General features: G+C 38.1%; 2 protein-coding genes across 3 annotated transcripts in view; both read left to right on the top strand.

Annotated features, from left to right (window-relative positions):
- On the top strand, positions 1-25527 carry DYRK2 (dual specificity tyrosine phosphorylation regulated kinase 2). 2 transcript variants are annotated; one of them, XR_014175766.1, is made up of 4 exons: positions 1-525; positions 1302-1447; positions 16160-18758; positions 19256-25527. XR_014175766.1 is itself a non-coding variant. In XM_081958158.1 (3 exons), the coding sequence occupies exons 1-3, from the start codon at positions 444-446 to the stop codon at positions 17753-17755; spliced, it is 1824 nt and encodes a 607-aa protein (XP_081814284.1). In that variant the 5' UTR covers positions 1-443; the 3' UTR covers positions 17756-25527. The 2 variants fall into 2 exon arrangements, 1 of the variants encoding a protein (XP_081814284.1); XM_081958158.1 differs by having other exon boundaries at positions 16160-25527.
- Positions 1679-26375, top strand: part of IFNG (interferon gamma) — a 128029-nt gene continuing 103332 nt past the window's right edge. Inside the window, exon 1 of the mRNA XM_081958160.1 lies at positions 1679-1808. Coding sequence (XP_081814286.1) covers positions 1764-1808 — 45 coding nt within the window. The 5' untranslated portion in view covers positions 1679-1763. The remainder of the gene's footprint in view (positions 1809-26375) is intronic.

The following is a 26375-nucleotide window of genomic DNA, read 5'->3' as shown; positions in this document are numbered from 1 at the left end:
CGTCCCTCCGAACGGAGGGGAGGAAGAGGGGTGGGTGGGTGGAGGGGGCTGTTTTCTGTTCCTCCACCGCTGTTGTTTAACGTGAGGGACCGGGGATCCTGGAAACTGGCGAGGTGATGTGTTTCGGGCGGGGGACGGCGGCGGCGTTCCTGCTGCTGCCGCCGTCTCTGGAACCGCTGGAGAAGGAAGACGAGGAAGAGGCGGTGGCAGCGGGGGTTGGGATCAAGGATAGCTGGTGCCCGGCGGGCCCGGGCTCGGCGGCGACGGATGCCGCGGAGGGACGTGCGGCTGCCCGGTGTAGCTGCTCTTTTCTGGAAGACGGCTGCCTTCGGAAAGACGGTGGGGACCGCCGATCGCGGAGGCCGAACCACAGAGGCGGCCGCGATCCGGAGAAGTCACGGCAGCCCTGAAATGTATTCCCCTTTCCCTCCCCGTCAGCGGCCATGTTAACCACCAGGAAACCGTCTGCCAGTGTCGCTGGTGCTAGTGCCGGTGGGGCCGCCTCGGCCGCCGCTTGCCCAGCCGGTAAGTAGGGAAACAGCTAGTCGCAGCCGAAGCGGATTGGCCCCCTTGCCGCCTTCCCCCCGGTCCCTCCACCCACCCCAAGGCCGGAGAGACAGAGTCCGAGGGGGTGTGAGGGGGCGCGAGCGCGCCTGGGTAAAAGATAAACCGGCCCCCTCCCCGGCCGAAGCCCCTCTTGCCAAAGCGGGCAGCCTCGAACGGCCTTACTTTCAACCCCCGTTTTAAAATCTCCCGGAGGGATTCCTTGAGCTTCTAGTGATTGACAAGCTTTTCGGCGTGAGAACAGGCAAGTTTAGGCAAACGTGCCGGAGAGAAGCTCTTCTTGCACTGGTTTTGTTTAGAAACGGTCTAGCGGGGGATTCGTGGCTGGGGGAGCGCAGCCCAGTTCTCCTTCTCTTTCGCAAGTGGCAGCGGACAGGCTAGATTGGATGAGTCTTGCAAAACTCCTCCATTTGCGGCCAGACTGGATTCCCCTTTACGCTCTTAAATGCTGGGGGTTAAGCATGGGTGGAAGGTTTAGCTGGGTTAATGGGCGAACGTGTTCTCCCTTTGTGGATACCCTTGATGTGTCCCCCCGCCCCGCTTCGACGCCTCGTTTGGGATCAACTCCTGCCGAACCGTCAGACAATATTGCGATGGCGGCCGGGGGAACAAGAGGAGGGGCGCTGGGGAAGGGACAACTTCGGCGCCCCTTTTCATTCCCTCTGCCCCTTGTCTTCGATCCGGACCCTGCTCGACCCCCGTCATTTTCAGCTGGTTTCTTTTGCCTCCCTCCGCAGGGAGCAGGGGAGGAGGAGAAAGTAGCCGCCAGTTCCAGTCTTCCCCAGGGATCGGGGCTGGACGGAGTTCCCGGACGGGCGCTGGGACCGGACCGCCGTCCCCGATCGCTTTGCCGCCGCTGAAGTCCAGCAGCGCAGCCCACACGGTGAGATTGTGGGTCAAGGGAGGGGTTGGAGAAACGTATGGCTTGCGAGGAGACGCGGATTATCTCTTAACCCCTCAATTTCTGCTGCTCCGCCCTCCCCCTCGGCTCAAAATCCTGTGCCGGCCCCTTAAGCCCCCTTCCGTCCCCCTGCCTTTGCCATCCCACCCCAATTGCTCCTCCTCTCCCGGGTATTAATAGCAATAAATGTGCTAGGTACAGTCAGGCTGCCAGCCAGCCTGTCTGAGTAGGATCTGTGAATGAGTGAGCGAAGGCCAAACCAGCTGGTTCTGGAGGAGCCCTCTTAATTATCCCTGGCATGTCTCAACAGGTCCTGGTCCTGTTCCCCGTCTGGTTTCAGCAGGTATTTGGGCTAAGGAGAAGGAAAGGGAACTTTTAGAGCCACTTAAGAAATTTCTGCCATGGAAATAATGTTCAAATTAGGTGAGGGAAGTTGATGAAATGCAATTAATGGTAGTTCCATGTTGGTGTATGAGGATGTAAATATGGGATTCCCTTCCTTCCTTCCTGGGAAAAACAGGGAGGATCATATGTAGGAACTGTTGTTCATGCTTCTCAAATGAGAAATAAGTCTGGGTTATTGATATTGGAAGGCTAATGCAAGTTGAGCTCTGTGGAAATAAAATGAAACGAAACAAAATGATAAGCTGCCATGCCTAGACAACAGGTCCTTGTAACCAACTATCTCTCTCTCTCTCTCTCTCTCTCTCTCTCTCTCTCTCTCTCTCTCCCTCCCTCCCTCCCTCCCTCCCTCCCTCCCTCTCTCTCTCTCTCTCTCTCTCTCTCTCTATATATATATATATATATATATATATATATATATATATATAATGTTTATAGTATATAGGTGGGATGTATACAAAACACACACACACACACAAACACACACACACACACACACACACACACACGGGGCCAGAGGACCCAAGATTGAGAAAGATACATACCACTCACACACACGGGGCCAGAGGACCCAAGATTGAGAAAGATACATACCACTCACTTTTTTCTTTAATTAGCTTCTCCACATTTCTGTTCAGTCTGTTGGGTGGTTAGTTCTTTTTTTATGACTTTAAAAAGCACTTCATTTTGTGATTAAGAATGCTTTTTCCTCAAAGTGAAAAATTAAAGTGTTCCCTTAATTATCAGAGTAACTCAGAAGAATGGCCTCTTTCCAGGGGTGCAAGTGCAGAGGCATTTAATGGGGAGCTGAGTGACCCTTACAATCTAACTAGATAACAGGTGTCTTTTGGTGGCATTATTTAAAGGGCTGTGCTTTCTCACTTCCATTCATTGCCATTCTACTACTAGAGATGGACCTATCCAGGCATAATTTAGAGTACTGAAGAAAAATACACTTGAATATATAGGTAGCTTGGTGGACATTATTTAACATCAGCTTTGAACTTTTAAAAAAACATAATTTGGATTTTATATGAAAAATCCTAAACATTTAATTCAAATAAGTTTCTTTTTTGAGAACTTATAGATCCACCGGAACCTTATAGATGCTTATACCGTAGATCTAGCTGGACAACATTGGAAGATGGTTACACATTCTTAATTGTCATTAAAATCATTACTTCAAAAATACCATAAGATTTTAGGAATCACACTTATTTACAAATGGCATTTCCCTTTACCTGAAATGCTCTTTTTCTGAAATATGCATGGAAAACTGGTTGTTGCTGTGGAAGAGGACAAACAATCTGCCTCGTCTGGGACTCTCTTTTTATTAGCTTATATACTTTGTATTGAACACTTATCCTAAAAATCAATAGCAGAATTAATGTAGTAAAACTTGCATGTATTGAGAAGTGGTTACAGCAAAAGAGAAAAGCTATAGGAATTCCTATATTTATTGCTGCACTGATTTCATATGCTCCCATGGTGTTCATTATCAGATTTAGAATCTAATAATATTACTATGCACATATTCAGCAGGAATTGAACTTATGTCATAAGGTGGCTAAAGGCAATTAAGAAATGCTGTCTCATCAGACGTGCTACTATGTATGTATGCATAAGTAGATGTAAATGTATAAGTGTATGACAAGCAATGTGCTTTTGGACTGGCAATGGGGGAGGCTTTGATTCAAAACCACCCTCAATTGGTTCAAAACACACCTTATGTGGTGTTGCGGGGTGGGGTGGGGTGGGGGAATAGAAGGCAGGAAAGCTAATGTGCTACCATAAGCTTATGGATAAAAAACAGGATATCAATCTAACAAAAATATTTTAAAATGTGCATGAACAAGTTATATACCTATTGCATAAATCCATTGAAAAGGTTATAACCAGTATATAGCTAGTTGTAAGCCAAATCAGGAAGGCATTGATAATTAATTCAAAAGGAATAAATAACATGTAAACATGAACTTGTTCTCGATTTGCCAAGTTTCTTAACTGTCTCAGAATCCTATTATCAGTTTTCTGTGAGAATCTTTCTGAGCTATTCTCACCACTTTTCAATATATTTAGCTCATCTTACATAATAATCTGACCATGTTGATATATGTTTGCCCTAGATATGCACATTCGGAAAGACTATCACAAGGAAATACACTATGAAGCACAAACTTTCCCTTATATAAAAGTAAGCTTTGTCTCTTTAGTGGGATAGGTTCTTCCTAGATGAAGAACCTTGATAGGTTCTTCATTTGTCTCCTAAATAAGACTCTTTGAGAGTTTGAAGACACAATGGAAGATTTTTCAGATGCTCAAGTGAGCATGTGTATGGAAGTGTATGTATAGTAAGGGGTGGCTTCTGTTTTCTATTTATGGCAGTTTGTGCTACTAAGCAGATGTCTTGATGGCCCTACAAATGGAGTGAACTCAGGCTACACAGCTTCTTTCCAGATCTTACCATCTCCATTACAATGTAACTCCCAATTTACTTCACTGAATAGCTCATCAAGTTTCAAACTCTTCTATTTCTTTGTTGCTATACTTCATGACATTCATTTCTAATTCAGTTCTTTTTTCCTACTTACCCTTGATCCAGTGGGCAGAATCCTATATTTGGTCACTGGTAGTTGGGGTTCAGTTAAAAAGGATCATTAAAATCAAATCAAATCTTTATTACGATCATAAATCAGTAGGGTAGGTCATTATCTCTTTCTTCTCCACTGCTTTTGGTACAATCACACAAAGATGTCATTCTGCATCTATTTGTTTACATAGGGTGTTGTCTGAAACGGACCCTGATCACTGATTCATCTAGCCCAGTCCTGTGAAGACTTATGTGCTTCAGGATTTCAGTAGCTGCCCCAACACAAAATCCTTAGGTTCTCCTGCATTTAAAGCACTTACTGTACTCAAGTAATGACTTCCCCTATATTCTCTCTTCTAGTTGTGAATAGTGCAGTACCTATTTTCCCTCTGGACAATTGTATTGTTTTATGCTCATTGTTCTCAGTGATATTTATGAGAAAGTTTGTGTGAAGGCATTCTTTTTGAATGCCATTGTTGAAACCTTTCCCTCAGTCCTGAGGATTTTTCCCCCTTTATCTTTTTGTCAGTGTACTAAATTGAAAAACACTTGAGCCATTTCAGAAAACATTACACACATGGACTTACTCTAATATCTCACCATAAGGCCTAACTGTTTTTAAAAAGACAGCTATCTGATGGTGATTAACATGGAATATGTGACCCATTGCTTTGGTGTGAGGACACTTTGTGCTGGCTGTCATCTGTTGAGGCAGATGTTCAAGTTGAAGGTGAGGCGTCGAATAGAAAGAAGCTGCCAAATCCATAATCAATAAACTCTATTCAGCTCTCAGTAACAAATCTGCAACAGATCCAAATTGTAAAAGAAAATAAGGTAGACCTTGTCTAAGAAAACCTGTTTGGTATAAGGCCTCAATCTAGAAACCAGGAGACTGTGACTTCTAGTCCTGCTTTAGGCATAAAGCCAGGTGGGTGACTTGGGGCCACTCATTTTCTTTCAGTTATAGGAAGCAGGAAGTGGTTCTGAAATCTTGCTCAAAAAACTGCAGGGAGTAGTCCAGGCAGTTACCAGGAATCAACACTGATTTGAAGATAGAGGGAGGGAGAGAGACTGACTTTGTCTAAACCAGAATCCCAAGATTCAAGAAGTTATTGAAATAACAGCAGCAATAGTAACATCAAAAATGGATTTTTACATCAGCCCAAACCAACCCAGTCACAATAAGACTTAACATTATTCAGTTTAAGTACATCAGTTTCCTCATCATCTTTAAATGATTTACAATATGCTTGTACTGAATAAGACATTTTCCGTGTTGCCAGATCATGTTTTAATTTTATTTAAAAAATGATTCAAAACAACAAAGATTAATTTATTTTAACATATATGGAGGTAGCAACAGTTTTCTTTTATAAAATATTTATGAAATAGAATATATAATTACCGTACCTGTTACTATAACATAAATACTTCAGATTGCAATTAAATCACCCTTCTATGCAACCTAATAACACAATCTAAAACTTCTGGATTTAGATCATTTACGGTACATTAATTATAATATTATTGAAGAGTTATGCTTTTGTGGAAACACAGAACAGATTTTGATCCTGGATAGCAATTGTAACAATCTCTTTTTTTCTATAAATGCAAGCAGAGTAAGTAGTACTGTTTAGGATTAAAACTGCAATCCCATGCTCATTTATTCAGAATATCCGTTGCTCAATGTGGGATTTATTTCCAATTGAATATGCACATAATTAAGCTATAACAATTGCCTAGAACTTTTTAGAGGAAAGGAGCAGTGGAAATGAGCCACATAATATTTTTCCATGGGAAAAAAATGTGAATGCTTTCCATTTGACTAGCAGTTGCATTCAAATTTGAGAATAAAAATCATGAAACTGTCATTAGAAGGCATAAAGTGGAAAGTACACAAGGATATCTAAGATAATAGATTATCCTAATATTTATTGCTATTTCGTTGAATAGGAGATCATGATCTATATATCACATAGAATTTTGACATCATTTTATTCCTATTTAGTTTTTCCCTTTCCATTGACAATGTTCTTTTCAGGGATTCCCCATTCCCTTTCCATTCCCCCCCAATCTGATTCAATATTTTGTAACATTTTGTTTCCAGTTGGCCTTAGTGGGCTGTATCCAGTTATCCATCTGAAGGGAGAATAAGGCATGATAAATCATTCATTTATTTATTGAAAACAATTTACTATGCCTAACCACTTAAGTTATTTTATTCCTCCCCATTCCATAGGTTTTTTCCCCCTGTTACATAAAAAAGTTAACATAATTACCTGATCCTCATTTGGTCTGTAGAGACTGAAAATGGACAAATACTTGGGACTTGAGCTGGAACAAACCAGTGCATTCCAGGGGTTTTGACAAATGGTTTGACAGGCCATCCCTGGTTACCCAAGTGCTGAAAACTTTGGTGGTTCTGAGTTAGGCAGGCAAATAGGACAAGGCTGGTAGATCTCCCCTTCTTCCCCTCAGTGGCTCCCATGATGGTATATCCCATCCATCATCTTCCCATTGCCTTCTTTCTTTTCCTTCCTCCCCCTCCTTCACTACTCCTACTGCTGTCCTTGGACTGTTCTACACCACCTGCCTCCAATTTTCCAGGACCTTCTTTCCCTCTCCTCAACTGCATTGTATATCCTCACCCAGTCATCTTTTCCCAATCTTCCCAGCATCTTCCTTGTCAGCCCTCTATTGCTGCCAGTGTCCCAGCAAAGCCTATCCTGATGGGCTGCCTGCCACTCTACTAACCTACACTTTCTTTTTTTTCTCTCTGATCTCCCATTGCTAATATCCCAGTCTGATACATCCCTCTGTCCCCACTCCCAGTCTTCCCAATGTTGTCCCTCCCCTCGTTTCTTCCTTCCACATCCTGGGCATTTTCCTTGCAGCTCCTGCTGCTCTTAGCTTAAGCAAAACAGTTCCATTATGGTCTATGCATGGAAACACACGCTTTCAATTTTTGATCAAACCACCCAAAAACAGCTGTTCTGGCATGGACTCCTTCATACACAAAATGTTTTGCTTACCCTAGTAGACAAAAGAAACGTGTTTAGTATTTTTCTTCACATAATATAACATTAAATTATATTAATTTTGTTGCTCATATTACAGAGTTTATTGCCCTATTATAATGAATTCCATTTTGAATTTTATTTTAAAAGGAATCTGATTAATTTTTAAAAACCAATTATTACCGATTACTTATTTTTTTAAAGAAAGTCCTTTATATATGGTAAAAAAAAAAGTCCAACTAAGAGAAGTCAAGTATGACAGTGAAAAGAACCTTCCTTGCAACTGTTTATATACAAGCACTACCTTGTACCATTGTTCCTTTTACCCTTGTTAACTGAATAAATCATAGCTGCCTGAGTTCACACAAATCACTGAACCATATACAGGCAGTCCCCGACTTACAACAGTTCACTTAGTGATGGTTTGAAATTACAATGGCACTGAAAAAAATGACTTATGACTACTTTTCACCCTTATGACTGTTGAGCATCCACATGGTAATGTGATTTACGTTCAGATGCTTGACAACTGACTCATGTTTATGATGGTTGCAGTGTCCCAGGGTCATGTGACCAGAGTTTGCAAACTTCTGGCAAGCAAAGTCAATGAGGAAACCCAATTCACTTAACAACAACCCTGTTACTAATTTAACAATTGCAGTGATTCATTTAACAAATCGGGCAAAGAAAAGGTCATAAAATGGGGCAAAACTCACTTAACAAATTTCTCACTTAGTAACTGAAAGTTTGGCTCAATTGTGGTCATAAGTTGAGTACTGTATAATAAGTTGTATTATGGTTTACAAATCATAATGATTGGTTTGCTTATGCTAACCCACAGTCATTTGAAACTCTGTTACAACGTATGTCAGGAGTTTACAATTATGCTAAACCACAATCTTAGCTCATTGAATAAATGCACATGATTCTGAGTAATAGTCATGGTTTACTAAACCCAAGATAATAAGGCAAAAAGACAATAAATATGGGCTACAGAATATGTGAATTAAGTTACAATATCACTTACGGCTGGGATGGCGAACCTATGGCATGTGTGCCACAGGTGGCATGCAGAGCCATTTGTCAGGGCACGCAAGGCGTTGTCCTGTCAGCTGGCTAGCGCACATGCGCGCACTGGCCAACTGACTTCAGCCTTTTTTTGAGGCCATTTTTCACCTTCCCCAGGCGCCAGAGGTTTTATAGGAGCCTGGGGAGGACGAAAACAGCCTCCCCTGCCCCACACCCCGAGGCCCTCTGGAGGCTTCAGGAGCACAAAAAACCATCCCTATGGGCAAACTGGAAGTTCAGGGACAGACTTCCGGTTTGCTCATAGTGCCGTTTTTAGTCCTCTGGAGCCTTCAGGAGGCTTCTCTGAAGGCTGTGGAGGACTAAAAATGGCCCTATGGACTTGACTTCTGGTTTGCTCGTAGAGTCATTTTGCATCCTCCAGAGCCTTCAGGGAAGCCTCCTGAAGGTCCCTGAAGGCTCCGGAGGACTAAAAACGGCCCTATGGACAAACCGGAAGTGACTTCCAGGTTGCTCGTAGGGTTGTTTTTTGCCCTCCACTCCAGGGAAGCCTCCTGAAGGCTCCGGAGGACTAAAACCGGCCCTACGAGCAAACCCGACATCTGTTCCAAACTTCCGGTTTGGGAGTATGTCCGTTTTTTTGCGCTCTGGAGGAGGCTGTTTTCTGTGGCAAGAAAAGTTGTAAAACGGGGCAAAACACACTTAACAAATGTCTTACTTAGCAATATAAATGTTGGGCTCAATTGTGGCGTAAGTCAAGGACTACCTGTAGGTACTTTGAACAATCTTGGAAAGAAAGAGACACAGAAAGAAATAATTGTAGAGACCTTTTCAAGATTTTTGCTACTGTTTTTCTCCAGATTATTTTGTAACTACAAAAGCATGAGCCCAATTATCTAATGAGGGATTCTTTTCCATACAAATTTTTAAACAGATTGTTGCATACAGTCATTTGGTGGTTGGGAGCAAAAGAAAAATAATAACCAGAAGACTAAACTGGACAGTTGTTGCCAGCCATATACGATTAACTTATATCATATCTGAATGAAACTCTTTTCATAACTATGCACTTAAAGCAGTACAAAAGTGATAGTAGGAAATAATATGGATTTGTAATGTCATATGATTTCCGATGACAGCATGCATTTTCATTGGGAAAACCTCTATATGGTAATGTCATCTGTACTTTGGATGCTAACTTAAGTAAGGTACAAGCAGCTAGATGTTTTAATTTACTAACCACTAATAGTTTTATTTTGATAATTAAATTTGGAGGAAAACACTGTAAAAAGAGTTATGGTGGGCAGTTATACATCCGTCCTTGGCTCAACTAAAAAAATTGCAAGAATAATTTACTTTTTCCTGGCAAGCTGTAGAGGGAAGAGAGAGTGAAAAAGAGGACAGGGTACTAAAAACAGATATAAAAGGGAGAGAAAGTAAGAAAACAGGAATTGGGTTGAGGCTTTAGATACTGACCTCATTCAAAATTAGTCCCCATCCCTCCACCAGTATCTTTTTATCCTTACTGTTGAAGGATATACCTGCAACCATTGTAAATATGAGCCGATTGCCAAGTGCCCAAATTGTGACATGTGCCCACCGGGGTGGTGCAACAGTCATAACTTTGAGGTTAGGTCATAAGTAATTTTTTCCAAAGTGGGCTGACGCGCAGCTGAATTTGCATAAGTTGAGCTGCATATATGTGCATGTGTGCCAGCTCCCTTGCTCACACAAGATCACTGACCTGCTACTCATGTGGCCCGGTTCCAAATAGGCCAGGGGAATTGGGGACACCTACACTAGACAAACAATTAAGCAGAAAACAATACCCTACCAAGGACTTACCAAGAAGAAAACCACATCCCCACCAACAAGCTACTGTATAAAAATAGGGAGTAAACTGTACACTTACTTGCACTGATAATGTTACCTGGTTGAATTAATAAAAGTGAGAATATAAGTTTATTTCTAAATTATTATTCAAAACAGGCATTTAAGTACAAAGCTGAGTAAGAGTGGGAAATTTTAGGCCTTCAAGACAAAGCTACAGTTCTCCTCCTCATTGAACACAGGGAGTTTTATTCTGGAAACTTCCGGAGGGGCCCAAGATACTTATCCATGCCTTAAAATAATTAGTAAACCAGCAAAATTGAGTTTTTAGAAGATTCTTAGAAAGCGGCCGTGGCTCCTTGTTCCCTTTCCTAGGGACAATGGTACTCTGTGTGACATATTTCCATTGTAACTTCAGCACAGATGCATACTGCACCCCTTTCACCATTTTACTTTAGTTTTCCAAAAGGTGCTTCGTAACATGGTTCCACCCCCAACACACTCTTTTAAACTTGCTGCATATGTGTACCAGCTCACCATTTGCACAAGTTGAGCTGCATGCACATGCATGCGTGCTGGCCTGCTATTTGGCCCAGTTCCAAATAGGCCACAGCCTAGTAGTGGGCATTGGCCCAGGGGTTGGGGATGCTTGCACTAGACCAGGGGTGTCCAAACTTGGGAACTTTAAGACTTGTGGACTTCAACTCCCAGCATGGCTGGCTGGGGAATTCTGGGAGTTGAAGTCCACAAGTCTTAAAGTTCCCAAGTTTGGACACCCCTGCACTAGACAAACAGTTAAGCAAAAAACAACACCCTCACCCTTATTGAGAATGTGCCTCTTAAAAATCTGGGTCTTTCTCCCTGTACCCTTTGCCAGTCGATCATCTTTCCTCTTAGTTATGCTGCTTCATATGCCTTATTCTTGGAGAAAAGGCAGTAGTTAGTTTTGCTCTGAAGATTGGGAAGGATAGTAGAGGCATCATAACACAGTGAGCTGATGCTGCATCTTCCAGTCTAACCAGGCCAGTTTCAGCACTTTTTGTATAATGGAATAGTTTCAGCAGGGTTCCTATGAAAGCTTAAATGTATAGGCTCAGATTTCTGCATTAATACATTTAGTCAGGCAAATCACCAGAGAGACTCTGTTCATTCTTCATGTTCTATATTTATTGAGGCACCTATATGATTAAAGAGGTAGATATATCTCTAACAGGTATTCTATGTGTGAAGAACGTGGAACCTATGCCTTCTAGATGCTGATATTCATCCCCAGCCAGCATGATGACTCCTGATGTTCAACAACCTCTGGAAAGCTACAGTTTTCTCATTCTCATTTCTGCTAAACATTGACAAGTTTTACTTAAGAGGTTGCTTAGTTTTCCAGACTTTCTCTTGGCTACATAGTTTATATTCCACTGTATTTCTTACTTTGCAAAATACTTTTTTATCACCATGGGACAAGTATGTGATCCGGGCTCTGGTTTAAGATGACATCAGGGCAGAAGATAACAAGAATAAATTGGGAAAGATAAATTATTGTTCTGTTCTTCTCTCTAAAGTGTAATCTTTTGCAACACTGTTGCAAAGAAAGAAATTATATGTGTAAATGAGAGGAAAAAAAGAAAAGCATGTTATATTACCATATGTATGTATGTTCCTAAGCGATACTCAGGAGCCTGATTTCTGAGCTGGCAATATGTCTTCCAGGACGGTGTTATCAAGCAGTATCTGATTGAAGTGGACAGTCATTTTATGGTCTTAATAACAGCTAATGTCATTGGAGTGGCAATGAAATCAATAGATTTTTTTTAACCGATTAGGTTGTATAATAAAAGAAGAATAGCGAGAACTTACTAAGAGTTAATCAATGCAAATAAATTATATATAAGGACATTGCATGGCCCAACCTTAATGATACTATTGTGTACAAAGATTATTCATTTAGCCATTCTATCATTCAACATTTAACTGTTTTATAGCCAATGCTCTCAGAATGATGAACATCATTTTGAGAATACACTTGAAGAATATTTAACTGAGAAGAATTATGTACTTGTTAATTTGAAAATAATTGCAGTGATTGCTGTGTGTTTACTGTGATACAGCTCTTTCTTGGTCTGGCATGATAAATAAGGATTCAATGATGAATGAATTAGTCTCCTAGAAGGCCATAAACTCACTAGACTGTAGTACTTTCAATAGTGCAAGTAGTTGCTGTACTACACAATCCTTGTGGTCACATGCAACTGTGAAAATTTAATCAGGAGCAAATTGAAAATGAGATGGTGCTGCCATGTAGAAGATCACTTTTATTCCTGAGATTGTAAAACTCTGTTTTCCTAGTTAGTGTATGCATTTTCATTCAATAAAGATAAGATACTGATACAGCCCCACAAATTTTTCTATCCTGAAGTTTTGGCTGAGAATAAAATGGGAAGCATATTGTTTTCTCAGTCTTTGACTTACTTAGAGAGAGAATTCTCTTCTAGCCACAATTGCAGTAGTAAATGTTGACAAGCATTGGAATTGCATATTTTTGAAATCTTTCTAACTGAGATTTGTTAATCCTTGGTAAATACAGAAATTATTCTAGACATCCTAACTTTGTGCCAGTATTGGAAATCATAACAAAATATACCTTTAGGAAAGTTTACTTTATTGAAATTAATCTGCTTGCTGATGGGTAGCAGACTAATATGATACATTTTTCCCTACTCCCAACCCCTGATTATTTCAAACACCACTTATAGGACATTGAACTTTGCTTATGAACCATAGTTGCACCAGCTGTCTCCTCCTGCAGCTTCTAGAAGAACTTATGTTCATGCTAGCAGGTGAAACATATATAACGGAAGTTTCAAAAACAGCAGTTGGTAGTTAATGTTTGTAATAATAGAGGTATAGTTTGGCATAGAATAGAGCCCTGGTAAAATAAACCAGGGAATTACAGGTAATTTATAAAGTCACCTGTGTATAATTCACAAGATACATCTATATTAGTTATCAGCCAAGGCTCATGGGGATGGTGGGATATTCATCACATAATGTATGATTCTATGTTTCATATGGCAGTCTGGGCACATTGGACGCTAGTTTCCATTTTGCCCTTATGAAATGATGTCAGTATAACATTATCCTTTAATTTCTAAGATTTCATGTGTTGTGCTGCTTTTGGAAAACCTTAGTGGGAAGAAATAGGGACTTATTTGAAACATTTTCAAACTGATATTTACTGGATGCTGTTTTTCACATGTTCCTTTCATAGGCTTCTTGCCTGTGTGGTGTATGTATTACGGTATTATGCAGGTTGTTTAGTGTGTGTGTGTGTGTGTGTGTTTGTGTGTGTGAGACAGAGAGAGGGGGGGTGATTATATACAGGCCATCTAATTTTTATAGAGTGGGATTTTAGTCCCATATTCAGAAGTATTCTGTGAATTCTCAGGCAGCTTGACAAAATAAATTTGCAGTTCCATCTGGAAGAGTTAAATTAAGGAAAATCAGATTAATAGTTCAAAAAGTGGAAGAAATATTGAATTGTCAAAAATGGACATCTGTAATATAAAGAAGTAAACATATTTTTAAAGGAAGGTTAAGGAATTATAATACTGTTATTTCTTTTATCTGTGTAATTTTTATTCTATTAAAAATATACAACTCCAAAACAGAAAAAAAATAAAATTAAAAACAAAACAAAACAGATAAGATATTAAACAAAAAAGATGCATTGTAAAAGAAAACCATAAACACATATTATCCTCCCTAGTTGAATACTGATAAGTATATTGCAAAAATATGAGTTTCCCACTGCTTGCTAAACCGCACCCCTCCCCCAATTTTAAACTTTTATTTGCAAATTATTAACCTGTCATCACCATATTAATGAAAAAATAGTTAGCAAATAAAGCAACAAAAAAGGCAAGAATAAAGTATCAAAAACCTCTGTTAACAAACTATTACTGTATTCAACTCGTAGAAAACTCACCACGGCTTCTTATCTATCCCAAATCAATCTAATAGTTACCACTAATTCATCCTGGATCAAATATCTATGTTTGTTTCTTAATGTCATCTCTTATTTATTGTTGTTTGATTAAAAAATAAATCCATTCTCCAAAGTTGATCTATCTTCACAAAGGAGTTCAGATAAAATTGTTTTCCAAGTTAATATGATACATCTAGTCCCCAATCTCTTTCAATCTTCTTAGGGGAAACTAATTTATCACTTATCCACCCAGTCAGTTTTTTGCTGTTGTAAAAGATTGCAGGCCTGAATTTTGGGAAGTCATGTGCAATCCACTCATTTTAAGTCTGTAAAATCCATGTTTCTTTCAGTCTTTATCAAATTTACCACTTTCAAATCAAATTCCTAATGTGAATCTGCTTCATCTACAGTTACTTGCAACTGGGTATTTTTTTTTGCAACCATTACTATATTGTCAAACTTTTAAAAGAAATTTTCAACTTGGATTTGTATGCTATTGTTCGTTTTTCAAATGCCACCCAGTTTTCCTTGTCTGTAATCTGATATGTTATTACTCTCATGGAATTTAGCAGAGAAAGATCTTCACAGACAGAGAACATAGAAAGTTGAAGTAATATTCCTCAGAGTGAAAATATAAATAGAAAAAAAGGGAGGATATTTTTGGATATTTCATACCAAGACTTAAAAAAAATAATCTCAAAATATTTTACAAGTTAATAAAATGCAAAATCCCTGTAGAGAAAGTCCAATATAAATATAAATCAAGTCCAAGCACCTTCACTACCCAGAAACACCTTGTGATTTCCTTATGAGTCATTCAGTGCAGCCAAATAAATCAAAGGAAAAAGACAAAAAATATCCCTCCAAATAAAATCCAGCAGGGGGTTAAAATAAATCGCATGCAAACAGTTAACTTTTAAAGATAAAAAGTATAACAAAACAAACTTAACTCAGGTTTACTTAAGAGAACGATCTGCCCAGAAGAAAAAAAATGGATAGGTGACTGGTGACTTTGTGGCCGCACCCAGAGGGAGGAACTAGAGTCTTTAAGAGTCTTCTTCCTGGGAAGAGGGGTCCACAGCCATCCAAAAATCATCTTGGGTCATTTCTAAGTCTTCCCATTCATATTCAGGGAATAATGCTGCCAAAGGAGATTGTCAGCATGAGAGAAAAATGCCCTTACCATTCAGCAGCCATCCTGGGGGAGGAGTGTGCCAGAATGCTGTTATTTTGATATAAGCTAACCTGATTTGAAACTTCTAAACTAAAATATGTGCAGTGATTTTCTTTCAAAAAGAAAATTGAGTTCACTGTTTATTATTAAAGCTATATATTTATTTAGTAGTTTTTTAGAATTTATAATCAGAGTTAATTTGAAGCAACACGTATTAATGTGAAATGTTTCCAATGAGTTACTAATAATGTGCTTGCATAGCCAAGAATGAGGAAAGGACTATGGGAGGTCAAGCCAGTGCATAAGATATTTGAAGTATAATGGATTGGATCTAGATCTATAATTTATTATTATGCAAATGATTGGGAACTATTTGAAGTTCCCATGAAAATTTCAGTATAGCAGACAATTCCTCCAAAAGTAATATCAATTACTATTTTGGAGTGTTCTATGATCCTAGAGAAGCTTTTGAAAGGTCACACAAAGTTGCCTAGCAGAAGAATTCCACTAGTGATCTGGATCATTGATGGTCCCAATGTACAGTTTAGGAAAAAGAGAAGGACATGTAAATCATATAAGTCCGTAATTAATTTAATCTTATCTTTTCATTGAATTTTGGAAACCTTTATCAGCATGCAGTTTTTTAACTAGAAAATCATGCTTTGTATTTTAGGTTGGTGGAAATAAGCACACCATGAATGAGCATCTACATGTTACCAGTCATGGGCAGATCCAACAGCTCTTTGAAGATAATAGTAACAAAAGGACAGTTCTATCCACACAACCAAATGGGCTTGCAACAGTAGCAAAATCAGGACTGCCAGTGGTACAAGATAGACAACTTGAGAGCTGCCATAGGCGTCAGGGGAGCTCCAACTCCTTGAAATCTACTGAAGGGCCAGGAAAGATAAAAGCTACTCCCATGACTCCTGAGCAAGCAATGAAGCAATACGTGCAAAAGCTAACAGTCTTTGAGCATCATGAGATCTTCAGCTACCCTGAAATATATTTCTTGGGTCCAAATGCAAAGAAAAGGCAAGGTGTCATTAGTGGTCCAAACAATTGTGGATATGATGACGACCAGGGATCTTATGTGCAAGTACCCCATGATCATATATCATACAGATATGAAGTTCTTAAAGTTATAGGGAAAGGAAGTTTTGGACAAGTGGTAAAGGCATATGATCACAAGATGCATCAACATGTTGCTCTGAAGATGGTGAGAAATGAGAAGCGTTTTCACCGCCAAGCTGCAGAAGAGATTAAAATTCTGGAGCACCTTAAAAAACAGGATAAAGATAATAACATGAATGTTATACATATGCTGGAGAACTTCACATTCCGCAACCATATATGTATGACATTTGAGTTGCTGAGCATGAACCTTTATGAGCTCATTAAGAAAAATAAATTTCAGGGCTTTAGCCTGCCTTTGGTTCGCAAATTTGCCCACTCCATTTTGCAGTGCTTGGATGCTTTGCACAAAAACAGAATAATTCACTGTGACCTTAAACCAGAAAACATTCTGTTAAAACAACAGGGTAGGAGTGGTATTAAAGTGATTGATTTTGGCTCTAGCTGTTATGAGCACCAGCGTGTCTATACATATATCCAATCACGTTTTTACCGTGCTCCTGAAGTCATCCTTGGTGCTCGATATGGGATGCCAATAGATATGTGGAGCCTGGGCTGCATTCTTGCTGAACTCTTAACAGGATATCCTCTCTTACCAGGAGAAGATGAAGGAGATCAGCTGGCTTGTATGATAGAACTCTTGGGCATGCCTTCCCAGAAACTACTGGATTCATCAAAAAGAGCAAAAAATTTTGTGAGCTCCAAGGGTTACCCCCGATATTGTTCCATTACTACCTTGTCAGATGGTTCTGTTGTGCTTAATGGTGGACGTTCCAGGCGGGGCAAAGTGCGTGGTCCCCCAGAGAGCAGAGAATGGGGAAGTGCATTGAAAGGATGTGATGATCCGCTCTTCCTTGACTTCTTGAAACAGTGTTTAGAGTGGGATCCAATGCTGCGTATGACACCCAGTCAGGCTTTACGGCATCCGTGGCTAAGGAGACGTTTGCCAAAGCCGCCAACTGGGGAGAAGACTTCAGCAAAAAGAATAACAGAAAGCACTGGTGCTATCACATCCATTTCCAAGTTACCTCCAACTTCAAACTCAGCTTCAAAACTGAGGACTAATCTGGCACAGATAACAGATGCCAATGGGAATATTCAGCAGAGAACAGTGTTGCCAAAGCTTGTGAGCTGAGGTTTGAATAATCTAATGCTGATTAAAAGAAAGGGAGAGGGAGAGAGAGAGAGAGAGATTGCGCAATTATGTCACTGAGCCTTATTCACATGAAAAAGAAGCTCAGATTTCTATTTTTATTTGATCAATACCTTTAAACATTTGTATTTTTTCATTGATTACTTTAAATGTGTTAAGCACGGTTTTGATTTTATAAAAAAACAACATGGGGATAATGCTTTAAGTTTTCACACTTTTTTAAATGAAATGTTTCTCTTGTAAACAACAATTAGCCTTATCATGGAATTAGTATGGCACAAAGAGGTGTCAGTGGCAGGCCACTGGTTACTATCTAAGCTTGATCTTTTTAGCTAGGTGAGGAAAAGAAGAGTAAATTCTTTTTCCTCGTCATGGCTTTCTTAGGAGTGAATTTTAATACTTTCTTATTATTGCTTATGTTATAGCAGTAGGTTTCATTCCTATAAGCATTTATTCATATTTTCATGCAATGATCTAGAAAATATTCAGGGCTACAAGTGAGGTTTTGCATGGCTGTTTGTGGTTCTGTCTGTAGTATGGATTATTTACAGAGTGCCACATAAAATTGTTAAGATATCCTAATAGAGCATCCACAAAGGGCTTACTTCATGCTCATAACATTCCTTTAACAATTCTCTATCAAATATCCAGGAAGAAATGCTGAAATTTGATGCAAAGTTTCTGAAGATGCAATATTTACATTTTTAAAAAACGAACTTATTCCACTATTTGGCCAAAGTAAAAGTAAACATTTATAGCATGAAAATGTGCTATTTGGCATATTTATGAACCTCAGAGAACAGTCCTGAATCTGTTCATTTGGAAGTAATTTCCACTCCTTTAATGGAATTTGTAAAAATAATAAAGATAGGACAAAAATAAATTTTAAAAAATAGAGATCGAGCTTAAATACTTTAGACTGCAACTCACTCAGCTGTTCCCCTGAATTAAATTAGGCTTATTCCTGAATAAAGTAAAGATAAAGGTTCCCCTCACACATATGTGCTAGTCACTCCCGACTCTAGGGGGCGGTGCTCATCTCCATTTCAAAGTTGAAGATCCAGCACTGTTCGAAGACGTCTCCATGGTCATGTGGCTGGCATGACTAAACACTAAAGGCGCACGGAACGCTGTTACAGTGCTAGGGATTTGAACTGCTGAACTGCCAACCTTTCTTAGCGATCTTTAAGTAGGTAAGCCGCTGAGCTTGTCGATCAGAAGGTCAGCAGTTCAGCGGTTCAAATCCCTAGCGCTGCATAATGGAGTAAGCTCCCATTACTTGTCCGCGTTTCTGCCAACCTAGCAGTTCAAAAGCATGTAAAAATGCAAGTAGAAAAATAGGAACCACCTTTGGTGGGAAGGTAACAATATTCCGTGCTCCTTTGGCATTTAGTCATGCCAGTCACATGACCACGGAGATGTCTTTGGACAGCGCTGGCTCTTTGGCTTTGAAATGGAGTTGAGCACCGCCCCTAGAGTCAGGAACGACTAGCACATATTACATTTATTCCTGAATAGGCAAACACAAAAACCCTGGCGGAGTGTTTGAGTCACAATTGGCACCATAGATGAAAGAGAGCAGCCACACGGGAGGTGACAAATAAAAAGAATGGGAGGACATTTCTTGCATTTCTCTGTTTCCAAGAAGGCTTATTGGGAAGAGCTAATCAGTTCCTCTGAAGAAAACAGTAGCATATTCTAAGTACTGCCAGTAGGAACATTAGAATATTTCAGAGTAAATTGTGTCAGAACACAGCAGCCAATGTGATTCTGGGTAGCCATAAAGCTTCAATGTACATGAAAAGTCAAACTTAGAGGGAGATATGTTTATCTGTCCCCCAGGCCCTCAAAAACTTTGCCTTGGATGACCCGATCACAAACTAAGCACAGTATTTCAATTCCATGCACATTTTTGTTTTACAAAAAATAAACATCTTTGGGACTATAAAAACAGAGACACATTCTTGTAAATTCTGATGTCTAAAAAAACCCCACTTTGCAGAACAGTAGTTTCATTCATACATACATCTACATACGTGTTTGTGTGTATATATACACACACACACACACACCTACACACATGCACACATTTTAGAAAATATAATTAGGGGAGACACAGAACTTCTGGGCACCAAAGAAGGAATCTGGGCATGTTGATGACTTCTAGACACCACCCAGCTTGCTCTTGCTCTAGCTGTAGGAATGATACATATGTCTGCAGCAACCTTGTGATTCTCAAGCTATCCCTTTGGAGGTGTCACTGGTCATGCAGACTAAGAACTGTAGGAGCTGTAGGGCAGGGCATCCCGAGGGCTTAGCCTGGGCATAAGTGATCTATCTTTTATCCAAAATTCACTTAGACATACAGATTAATATAACATGAATGCATAAAACCATAAACCTTGTCTTAATTTCACTCATTCCAACACTGAAAATACATCATAGAAATAACTTCAATGTTCCTCAAACTTCCCATTTTTTAAAGAAAAGAAAAGTAGCCTGTACCGGGGAAATAAATTTAGAGTTTTTTTTTTATGTTATTCCAAGCCAACTGTCAAGCTAAACAGCTTGATAGCCAAGTAGCATTGCTGCTCTTCTGTCCCGTCTCCCCAGCTTTTTGATCTGCTGATACAAGCAACAAATCTGCTTTGACAAAAGCTTTCCTTCCTCTCCCAATACATAACTGCAAGCCTCAAAATTAAATGAAGCAGTTCTTTTCTTAATGCTATGCATCAAATAAAGGACAAGGTTGATTAGTCACTGTAAATTAAAATCTTGTGTTGACCTATATATTTAATTTTATCCTGTTCCATACTTAAAATTGAAGTTCAGATATGAAGGGATGGAGAGGCAACGTTGATTTTGTTTCAGAAGCAATGTAGACCAACTGGATTATGTCTTGCCAAGACTGAACTAACATACCATGTTTTGGCCTGTGTTCATTATATTATTCACCTACAACACTAATCCTGGACTTGGTTTACAACTAATACAGTCCAGTTAATGCATTCTGTGTTTGTATGTTCCCAGAATTCATACATTTTCATAGTGAAAACAAAAACCATTTCCCCACAAACCTATTTTAAATGGTAAGTGAGGAAAGGACGGAGAGAACACGCTGGTCAAATATTTTAAATGATTTCTACATGCAAAATCAAGCAGTTGGTGCTAGACTTTAAAAGTGCAAAAGCATGACATTCATATTTTGTTCTTTTTTACTTTCCTCCTACCATTTGCAATTGAAACTATTCTGTTGCCTTTATTTTTGGAATATTATCAGGAGCAAAGCTGCCTCTTACAGGCATATGTGCAAAATTCCATACTCTGGGAAAATGGGACAACTTCCAATGTGTACCGTGGTGTTTAAATCTCCATGTGTATAGTATCATTATTACTTCAATATTTCAAGGGTCATGTTACTGGAAACACCCATTCCATCTCATTGTTTCCTGTAAAATTGTATTATGTAGCTATGTCATCAGAATCTGGACTTAGTAATTGCTTAATGAAGATGACACATGAGACATTCCTTAATGAAAATGCCTCTGTTATCTTAAAATTATTCCTTCAGTCTTTTCGAAGTTTCTAACTGCTGAACGGTAAAAGAAAAAGATTTTATGTCTTTATGTTTCTAGAGCAAATGAAAAAGTGAAAGAACCTTAAAAATGAAAGTAATATCTGATTTACATATTTGCTCTATTTAAAAGGTCTACATGGAGAGAAAATCAAAATACAATTTACAATGCCAAGATGTTCTTTATATTCTATTAATATTAGTATAGATAATATTAGATTTTATATAGAGCAAGATACAGGCTTTCATGAGCAACCTTGGGTTATGAGTAGAACATCAAAGGCCACATTCCAAAAAATGTCTCGGACAAGAAAAATAAATGAATACATTAGAATGTAGTATAAAATTACTTATAACAACTGTGTTTTTATTAAATTTATTTATTTAATTCAGTATAAAATACCCAATTTCACAATTAAAGTAAGTACATTGATAGAAATAAATTCTTGTTGAATACATTCTTTTCCTATAACCACTGATGCTCATCTTCATATGTATAACTACATATGCATCCTGAACAAAAGGATTTTCTCAGGCTGCCTAGCAAACTGTAAATTTGTACTTTCTCATAATAGAGCATTGGAGACTTTCAATTGGAATCATCTTAATAGAAAACTATAAGGGGAATGGAAACCTTAACCCAATCTGTTGCCCAATAATCCAGGAGTCTTATGGAATATGAATTTTACAAGTGGCAGATAAAGCTGAAATTGTCCTTTGTTGGGCTGAAGTAGATTTAAAATCCTTTATAATGGTGGATGCTCTGTTGCCAAAGTCAAACTATTAAGAAAAAAGTGAGATGGAAGAAGACAGATGAATGACTAAAAGAAACCCATAGACTTTCACTTACCCGATCTTCTAATATATTTTTTTAGCCATTACCTATTTACTAATTAAAAAATTAAAAACAGGAAAACACATACAATGCTAACATTGAATGAATAAATAAAAGGAATGGGAAGGAGGATGGTATATCAGTGACAATTTGCAGAATCACTGAGAGTACACCAATAGTCTTCAGAATGTGAAATCTCACCATTTCTGCTGTCCAAGAGCTAGGATGATTTATTACTGGCTCAGCTGTGGTATATGTTTAATCACAAAAAAGCTGGTCTTTTCACTTGAAGCACAGCAACTCTACAGAATTTGTGAGTGGTCCATTCTAGTGGTAGGAACTCTTCCTCTCCTTCCCCAGGTTTTGACCAGTGTAACATTTTACTCAACAATTCAATATGGGGAAAATGACTACCAGATTGAGATTTCCAGGTTGGGAGGAATAGAATATGATTCAGAAAATGTGTCCTTTTCAATATATTTTTTCAAAGGAAACAAATGTTGCTAAAATGGATGTTACATACAGATTGATAATATTTGAAGAGAGTTGAAAGGACTGTCGATGCTAGCATGGTGACAACTTTCATTAGAGTGCTGAAAACTTATTATTTGTTATTATGCACAAATCTTATTATAATAGTTGTAAAAATGTTTAAGTACTTAAAGCATGTTCCCCAGGGAGTCAAAAAGTTTCCGGTCAGTTTATTTTCTTTTTATGCAGATTTTTCATTCAAAACAAAGAAACAGTAAGCAAAATATTTTACTGAACTTTTATGTTTTGAAAATTGGCATAAATGAAAAATGAAGAATTCTCAGGAAATAAACAAAAACCTGTTTGCCAAAAATATACCCTATTGGGGAAGAAGAACCTAAAGAGGCCCTTTTCTCACTATTAGTAATTTTGGCTAGAAAGTCTATTTAGTCATCTTTAACCACTTCAATAATCACCTAACATTTGACTTCCATTTTGTGTAAATGCAGCTTCTATAGTATGTGTGTATATTAGTAAAAGTGAAATAGGATCATTCATGATCTATCATAGAATTAATTGCAATCTGTGACTCTAATAGTAATCTCAACTGACCCATAAAAGCTGAGATTGAGTTCTTGCATTTGTACTTTCCCATTTACTTAAAAGCCAAGGCAGTTCCCAGATGAAAATCTTATACACAGAAAACTACATCCTGAAATTAATGGAAAGATTTCTACTCTGATGAAGGTTTCATCAGCATAGGAATACATCTCTGTGTAAGATGGTAAAGCTCTATTTTTCTCCCAATAATCGAGGGAAAAAATCTTAATCACCGGGCTAAATAAATGGTTGTATCTATTACATTTTTACCTGAATTTGAAGATGTTAACAAATTTCATAGAAATTGTTCATAATTTTCATGAGTCATTCATGAATTGAATCCACAAGTTTAATCTCTGACAAATAAGTGAGATTTAGAATGCCAATATTGCATTTATGATTGACCATGTTCACAGTTCTACCGGAAACTTTTTGGCCACAATACCATGTGCAGAATCATTTAGGGGAAAAAAGTTAAGCAACTAGAGGCTGCCATTTTCAATGACTTACATGATTTTTTTCTACCATTATTTTTAACTGGGGAAAGGAAATAAAGTAGGAAGAAGTAAAAAGTTGCCTCTTGTTTCTAAGGGATTTAATTTGGGTGTATTGTTTGGAAATTTTGTTCAGTATAAAATGTTACAATTGTCTGGAAATTCAGAGCATCTTTGCAGATTTAGTAATAACACAGACATGTCATGTCTTTGGCTACAGTCTCATTTTACTTAGTTCTTGCACCATGAAAGGGTTGGATAATTTGCATTGTCAATGTGTTGGAATAATCAGGGGGCAACAGATGTGCAAAAGAACCATGAAGATAAAGTTGTGCCCTTGATATTAACAATGTGCCTTTTGTTATAAACAATGCCATGTGATGGAGCATTCAACTTTGTCTCTTTAACCCTTTGAAAACTGTACTATGTAGTATGATTGAAATCTATTTTTGAAGTTCTACAATTCTTTTTAATATGTCTCTATGAGCATAATTCACTAGAAACCTCTTCTAGGAACACCATTATAAATTAATGATTGCTTTAGAAGACCACTTGGGTTTTCTAACTGCCCAACATATGAACTGGACAGAAATTGGAAAGGTTTCTGGTTCATTTTGCCTGCTATTTTCAAGGCCTTAATTTATATCATAAGGTGATCATACTACTTAATAGGGAACAGAGTTCTCTGTTGCAAGGATTTTCATTTTTATTCAGGGGTTAAATAGGGTGTTACATATTACTTAGCTGAAATCATAAGATCTGATTAAATTTTTAAAAGAACAATATTGTGTTGGCTGTTATAACAGCACTAGACAGAGTCAACTGTATTTATATAAAGAGAAAATTACCTCAAACTGTTTAATTTTATAGTGAGAATTAATCCCAGGGCATTTGGTATGAACCAAAGTGCATTCCTTTTTCTATATGTCTGGCTTCAGTAAATGTGGCTGGGGATTTTTACAACTTGGGTGCAAGGCATTTAATGCCACTTCTTCCTTGTGGTTAGTCAGGGAGTCAGAAAGGATCCCTGAAGAATTTGTTTAGCTATTATTTTTTAAAAGCACTTCATGGCTATTGCCATGTAGTCTCTTGATTAGAACGATTCTTGGGGAAAACCAGAAGCAGGTGCCATGAAAATCCATCGGGACTGGGCAGTGACAAAGCTCGAAGGAATTGTGTCTACTCAAGTAGCAACAAACTGGATTATTAGACTCTTCAAATACATGTCAGAATTCTTTGAATCCATCTATTTTTCCTAAGGATTTTTTCCCCAAACAGAAGTAGCTGTTAAACATTATGTCAGAAAAAAGGGTTTAAGATGATGAAAATTGAGCGTTATCAACTGGATAAGCTATGTAAGATTTGAAAAAATATTTGTGAATGATTTTGTTTCTAGGGATATTTACATCCGTGCTACAAAATATGAAAAAGATGTATTCACAGTCCAATAGCTGCTTTTTTCCAATTTCTTTAAAATGAGCAACAACGTAGACATGTGACTGGTATGCTGCAACTCGTGTGTACTGAAAACATGTGAAAAATGATTGAATGTGTATTGTGTATATATGTATGTAAATTTTTATGTGAGATGCTGCTGCTGTCACAGCCACTTCACATTAAATATGTTGTAGGAGTTTTTAAAATCCAAATTCTTGTTACCAGTTTTATGATACTTCTGTATTGTATAGCTGATGACAGGAGTTAAGACTGTTTTAGTGAATATTTGTTAAATTCATTGTTGTGGCCAGAGATCATTTCAGAATAAATTTTTTATGTTCTATGTTATTGTTTCTTCCCCTGCATTTCTGGGTTTTATCTTGGTGAAAGTAGCCCTTTCCTTTTAAAAAAAGTTTTTATTATATAAAATACAAAGAAAAAACAAATAGAAATAGGAAATTAAGGAAGGAAAAGGAACAAGAAAAAGGGGGTGTGAGATCCAAGGGAGGGAGGGGAGACATTGACTTCGACTCTACTTAGCACAGTACCAAGATACAAACATTCCAACCTGAACTTTTTGCTATTACATATTATAACTAGCCATTTCTATAATGAAAAATCTTTCTGATCAACAAAACCAAAGTCAACGTTTCATTTTTTAATCACAAGCACGAAAGTGATATCCAAAAGAAAAAATACTTTCCAATTTGAATAAAATAATCAATTTAACCATTCTTGCTTTATCTTCCTTGCTACGGAAATAGTATATATTTCTTCTAGGCACCTAATAATCTTTGTAAACTGTCACCATTTTTATGACAGTTCCTTCAGTTACACATATCAAACAGAAAGATCCATCCTAATTCCAGGTAACTCATTGGGTTTAAGTCACTTCTTTCAGCTTATCTTCATGGAGTAAAAGATTCATTATATTCTTTCAAATTCTTTGACCTTACTGAAAAACACCCCACTCTTTTTTCATCCTTTTTTTAATACTAAACTTTTTTTCAATACGAAAAAGTCAAAACTTTCTAATGCATCTTTTTCTCTGACTTCTTGACATACAAGCTTTAAACTTCAGTATTACATTTAGATCCCTTCTTCCAAACTCTTTTATAAACATCCTTTTTAACACAGAATTTTTCTTTAAACTGCTAATAATTTTCTTTAAATTTCTCTTAATACAAATAC

The sequence above is a fragment of the Natrix helvetica genome (genome assembly GCF_964273705.1).
Source record: "Natrix helvetica genome assembly, chromosome: 6".
Classification (NCBI taxonomy): Eukaryota; Metazoa; Chordata; class Lepidosauria; order Squamata; family Natricidae; genus Natrix; species Natrix helvetica.
This window is presented reverse-complemented; position numbering and strand designations above follow the sequence as displayed.